Genomic DNA, 6,427 nt, shown 5'->3' with positions numbered 1-6,427 from the left:
GCACAACGATAGTCTCTCAAATAGATCCAGACACACAAAAGTCACTTAAGATTTTCGGGCCCCCTAAGTCCAGGCTCTTCCTCCATGGTGCAATGACGAAATCATCGTGGTTGTTCCAATTTCTTTACTCCTTATTATGAGATTGAAGACGGGCAAGAGCTCGTGGTACACGAGCCACCACAGGCTCAACAAGTTTGGGAGTTTGATGGTCTGTCATATCAAAGTTCAATCGATGTGGCGTTGACAGAGACTCCTGTGTAGGGGTGGTAGCTTGTGGCCTGATCCTGTTAGATGGTGTCTGTCACACATGTGGTGATGGCGAGGGAAGTGGAGCCTGTAGGGCCTGTGGTGACAACGGTATTGTAGGTTGGTCCAGCTGTGGCACTATGGCTGGAGCAGAGACTTTGTCGCCGGAAAACGCTTCCGGAGGCGGCCGTTCATCTGACGTAGGCGGTGATACTGCAGTCCAAGAGGTAGTGCCATGAAAGAGAGAGAACTTACGAAGGTGCTGGCGATTTCGGAGAGTCACTCTGCCAGTGCCATCCACACGGATGACATACTGGTGAAACTGACGCACTTCCACAACAATCCCTGTACGTTTCCATCTCCGAGGATAGTTTCCAACCAGATTTTGTATGTAGACGTGATCTCCAACCTGAAGTGGTGGTAACCGGTGAGTGTGTTCATTCCACCGTTCATGTTCCCTGGCATGACGTCTGGCGAGTGCTTTCTCACGATGGGACATCAGCTCTGTCCATGTTTCATGAGGTGAGTATCTACCCATCGGTATTGGGATGGCATCACGGATGGGTCGACCAAACAAAACTAACGCTGGTGATGCCTTTGTCTCCGGGTCAATGGAATTTCTGTACATCAGTAGGGCCCTTACAGTCTTCAATGCCATCTCAGCCCTGCAATTAGCATGTGAATTTGTGACCGATAAAATCCTATGCCGAACACCCCAGACTTTGGGGAATTCCTGTATTTTCCCTGCTGTAAACTGCGGGCCCCCATCTGATGTCAACTCCTCAGGAATGCCAAATGTCACAAAAGTCTCTCGCAGTCGTTTGACAAGACCATCTGCTCCGGAATCTGATCTGTGCACTATAGGCCAGTTGGAATATCTATCCACGATCACCACATAGTCCTTGCCATTGTAAGTGAAGTAGTCACTGCAGATCATCTGAAATGGGTAATCTGGTGGTGTTATGTCTGATTGGGGCTGCATCGGGTTGGACTTAGCCATCTGGTGGCAATATGAACATTGGTCCCTTACTCTTGCAATGTCAACTGTGATGTCAGGCCAATACACTGAGTCTATGGCACGTGCACGCATAGCACTGACACCTTGGTGGGCTGCATGTAGTGCATTAAGTACATGCTTTCGAAGTGCAGGTGGGATAACCACGCGTTGACCCATAAGTAACACACCATCTACCACACACAGACTGACTGCAAAGCGATGATAGGGACGCAAATCAGTAGATAGCTCTCTGCAATGTCCAGGAAATCCATCCTCTAGGTGGTGAATGATGTTGACGAATGTGCTGGCTGATGCAGAAGCTTCTCGAACCATGTCCCATGTAACAACGGTGACAACAGAATTCAACGCAGTGGTCGATGCTGCAACAGTGAGTGTGTCATCAGCCATGTCCTCGTTCTCACTATGCTAGCAAAGGCTATTCAGGGTGTCATGCAATAGGATAGATGTGTTGTCATCCATATCAAGGTCCAAAGTTTCGCCAGGCAATTGTAGGTGCTCGGGCGGGGAGGCAGGGTGTCTAGAAGTAGCATCCAGACCTTGGTTCTTCTTTCCAGGAACATGTACAACTGTGAACCTGTACCCAAGAGTTTTTTCCTTGAGGTTAAGAAGTCGTCTGTTACTAATATCTGTAAGTGACCTATTGTACAGGATCTGAAGTAGTGGCTTATGATCCGTGGCTATGGGTAGATCTTTGCATCCTAACACTTAATAGCGAGTCTGGTGGAGTGCATACACAAAAGCCAAGGCTTTGCCTTCAATGGGAGCATAGCGGCTTTCAGCAGGATGTGTAAACCTGCTGCCAACTAAACACAGCTTCCAACCATCAGGGCAGCAGGCAGGAGTCTTATCAGTACACTGGCAGTACTTCTGCATCAAGAAGAACCCTATTCCATCAACGGACCAGTCAGTAGCCAAACAAGTCGGTCGGTTAGGGTCAAACAGGCGCACCCCTTCCTTTATCTCCAGTATGATGACCTCCTTGGACTGATTGAATAGCTTGTCCAGCTCATCTGTCCAGAAAAACTTTGTAGACGGTTTTAGCAGAGTCCGAAAAGATTTCATCTGTCCTGTCCTGGCAAAGGCGTACGTACCCTGGTTAATAAGCACAATCCATGCCCTGGCACCAGTGATATCAGTTGGTGTGGGGAAATTTCTGATAGCATCTAGGAACTTAACACTAGGTCGAATGTTTGTTGGAGTGATTGTCAGTCCTGCAAAGTCAACGGTGTCCTGGGCAAACTGAAACATCTTTGGGTTTAGTGTGATGCCATTACGAGCACACATGTCAAACAATTCACATGCTTGAAAGAATGCCGCTTCAATGGACCCTGTCCACATGCAAGTATCATCCACGCACTTGACCTTGTTCCGGAAATTGGAAATTATGGCATCAAAGCGCTGGTTGCTTGGGGAGCCACTTTGTACCTATATCGCCTCCATGGCGTGATGAAGGTCGTGATATGTCGATCGTCTTCTTGGATGGGCACAGAGTGGTAACCATTCCAGGCGTCTGTTACCGTTTTTCTCGTTCCTTGAGGAACACGGTCTGCCAGATGGAAGGGGCCAGGCACATGATGAGTCTGGCGGACAGAATGGCGATTTTGAGGTTGTAGATCTACAGTACGACGTGGAGTTCCGTCAGCTTTCCCAGTCACAACCATCATTGAGCACCATGTTGTAGGAGTGTTTGGACTGACGCGCTCAAGTACACCGATGCGAACATCCCTCTCAATATCAGCATAGACCTTATCCTGCCAGTGAATTGGGACAAGTGCTGGCTTGTGAATTGCCACCGGCCTCTCTTTGGGATCAACATGGAGTTGTAAGGGCTCACCCTTCATAAAAGGCAATGGTTGATGCTCACAGACATTGAAGGTTGTGGAACCATAATAGTCAAGAAGCCAATCTCTGAGAGCCCCTATGTTCTCTTCTGTGGCCCATAGTCCTGGGGGTAGCGTAGTCGGCATTGTTGGGGGTTCCGTTTGACGCCTGGGGCAAGAACAAGTTATCTCCTCAGAGTCCTCAACTGAGGCGGTGACATCCGTAGGCACATTGGGGAAGTCCGTGTGAATGACCCCGAGAGATTTGAGCGCCTCCCTGCAAAGGAAGGCCTTTTCCATAGTGTCAGATACATAGCAAAGTAAGCGTGTTGACCATGTAGAGTCAGTAATGTCTCATGTGGAAATGTTTACCACAACCGTTCCCAAAACACAAAGGTCTTCTTTTATAGCTCAATGCATGACAAGGTTAACAGGGAGAAGATCCTGTTTCGACATTCCCATAGTATAGGCAGATTCCAGGGGTATTATCGAACAATAACAACCTGTGTCAGCCACCATAGGTATTGTGACTGATTTCAGTTTTGACGTCTTCTGCATGGGGTGTCCAAAGGTGGTGTGATCTTCTGGCCATGGTGTCATGTTAACCGACAACATGGGATGGGGCCTGGAGGGGCGAGCTACCCACTGTCCCTCATACACATGATGTTCAAGTCTTGGGGCCTGCCTTCGAAGCCCGGGGCAAATGGTAGAAGTGTTCTGGGGGCAACTCTTTGCTATTGCTGTGCACAGTTGGTCATACACATAACCGGCTTTTTCCAAGTTTGTGTCCTTAGATGAAACTCCTGAAGCATGGCCTTTGGAAGATATCCTGCGACCCGTACCCTGAGGACAAGTTCTGGATGAGGCATAACGGTGACCCCAGTTACCACAGGTTGTGCACTTGCTGCATGATGTAGCGAAGTGTCCCTTCACTGAAGTGTCCCTTCACTTAGCGCACGTAAATGTTCACGCCTCACAATTTAGAGATCCGGCCCTGCGGTCATTCTTGAGTCCGTGAGCTGCACTACCGCATGCCCAGCATCTCGCTCCAGACAATGCAGGCGGCTTGGGGTTGGTATGAGTAGCACACATGGCACCTGTGGAATCTCCCACTGCACACGTTGTGCTTTACCCTGCTCCTTCTGTGCAATAAATGACACAGTTTCTTCCAGTGTCCGGTCTGTCTTTGGGTCACCTAGCAAGTCAGATAGAATTTCTGGGTCAGCAATACCCGGCACAAGATTGTCCTTTATGATCTCATCACTATAGTCAAATACATGAGTACATTGTGGCACTTTGCATGTGGTCCTATACATGAGGTCCTATACTGGCAGAGTGCAGCCTGGCCGCGGAGACTTGCCAAAAATGTCCAAATACCGATGCCAGGTGATTGTGTCATTCTGCTCAGCTTGATGCGATGAACGAGAGTACTTTCATCTTTAACAGCCAGTCTCTTAATAGCAGCCAGGAGATCAGCCTTAGCCATATTAGCTACATCACACCGAAGGTCACGTAGAACATCTGTCCGTAGATCAGTGTCACAACAGTAGACTAGCGCAGTGGGGAGAACAGTGTCCGTAATGGCCATTCCAACCTTATACATGTTCCACTGCCTGGTAAAATCTGACCATTGGTCTGGGTCACATCCAGCAGAAACAATTGGTGGGTCTAACTTGAGCTTTGGTGGTGTTGGATTTGCTGGGGTTCTATGGACGGTCCTGTCATGAATTTGAAGAGAAGCAGTGAGGGCAGCTGCAAATTCTGCTGCCAGGTCTTAAGACGTCCATATGCAGCCTGCGACAGGGCACTGTAACACTGGCATGATGTGATCCTAAGATGTCGCAAAAATGAGTGATGAACGATGGCTTGATGACAAGTCGATAACCCTAACCATGCCTGGCTGGGTGTCGGGGATGTATACATAGTAGTAGCAGTCATAAATGAGAATTAACATCTTCCTTTCTTTCGAATTCTTTAATCTAAAATAGAGACATATGTTTATAAATGCCTTTAAAACGGAGCCATTTGCTTATAAAGGCTTATTGAGGTGAGGCCGTGCACTCATAACGGCTTATTGAGGTGAGGCCGTGCACTCACAAAGGCTTATTGAGGTGAGGCCGTGCACTCATAAAGGCTTATTGAGGTGAGGCCGTGCACTTATAAAGGCTTATTGAGGTGAGGCCGTGCACTTATAAAGGCTTATTGAGGTAAGGCCGTGCACTTATAAAGGCTTATTGAGGCGAGGCCATGCACTTATAAAGGCTTATTGAGGTGAGGCCGTGCACTTATTATTGATTTTAAAATCGAGCCATGAGCTTATAATTCCTTTATAACTGAAGCCATATGCTTTTATTTACTATTGCTGTTGGACTACCCATAATTTGCGTCCTTAATTAGCTGTGTAAAGGACGTTAATCCATATACAATCAAACTTATAAGTTGCTTTTGAAATGAGGCAATTTCACCCAGCGTTATATAATCAAATACCAAACAATTCGCTTGCATAAAATAACATGTTAGGAAGAGTCTGGTAGATTTGGTTGTAGGTTTAGGTGGAAACATTTTCTTATATTAGAGGTGCATCGAGTGTTGCACAAATAGCTTTAAGGTCAGGCAGTTTGCAGATTAATGCTTTTGGGCTTTAGAGATGGAGCCATGTGATTTGTTAAGATTGGTGTTAAAGTGGATCTACCATTCAATAATTAATATTTAGGTAATCAACCTTCCTATAGTAACTTTTAATTTAAGGCTGATTCACCTCCGCGTCCTTAATTGAAACAACATCAATGTTATCCTCTCCTTATCATGATTGGTTTGTTTATGGTTTAACGCCCTAGCAACAGCTAGCTAAGGTCATTTAAGGACGTGTCTCAATGTGTATTATGTATGCGTGCATGTGTACTGGAGTCAGGGTATGTGATAGCGCGGATCTGATGCCGACTTTATAGTGCCATATTACTGAAATACCATGCCGAAGGTACCCAGCAAAGCATTCCGCCTGGTCATATTATACTGACAACGAGTGAACCAGTTACTGCCTTACCCTACCAGTTGTTGTTATTCCCCTATATACTGAACGTTTAGCAGGGAATAACAGCTACCAACTTGAAGGATTTTGATATGTTCCGGCCTAGGGACAAAATCTATTGATATCCTCACGTTGGCGAGCGTTCAAAAGTAAAGCCAAAAATGAAGTATTTCCAAGCAAGGCGCTCTGAAATAAAAGGTAGTGAGAAGGAAATTTTGGTTACTTTAGTCTTCCCAAACAGATGGCAAAAAAGCAAATCCCCAATCCAGTAAGGGATTCCCACATTAGTTGCCCCTTACAACATGCAGTGGGTAA

The 6,427-nt window shown here is 46.7% G+C and overlaps 1 protein-coding gene across 1 annotated transcript; it reads right to left on the bottom strand.

The window, feature by feature from the left end:
• Positions 1-301: 301 nt before the first annotated feature.
• On the bottom strand, positions 302-1,651 carry LOC110442268. The gene has a single exon (XM_021485784.1). It carries the CDS (start codon positions 1,649-1,651, stop codon positions 302-304), a length of 1,350 nt encoding a protein of 449 aa, XP_021341459.1.
• Between the last annotated feature and the right edge of the window lie 4,776 nt (positions 1,652-6,427).

This window comes from Mizuhopecten yessoensis, unplaced genomic scaffold, assembly GCF_002113885.1.
Source record: "Mizuhopecten yessoensis strain PY_sf001 unplaced genomic scaffold, ASM211388v2 scaffold716241, whole genome shotgun sequence".
Taxonomy (NCBI): Eukaryota; Metazoa; Mollusca; class Bivalvia; order Pectinida; family Pectinidae; genus Mizuhopecten; species Mizuhopecten yessoensis.
Note: the sequence above shows the minus strand (reverse complement) of the source record. Positions and strands in the feature narration are given on the sequence as shown.

Excerpts from the sequence above, each read along its gene's own strand:
- LOC110442268 (XM_021485784.1), bottom strand. The coding sequence starts at position 1,651 with ATGGCTGATGACACACTCACTGTTGCAGCATCGACCACTGCGTTGAAT.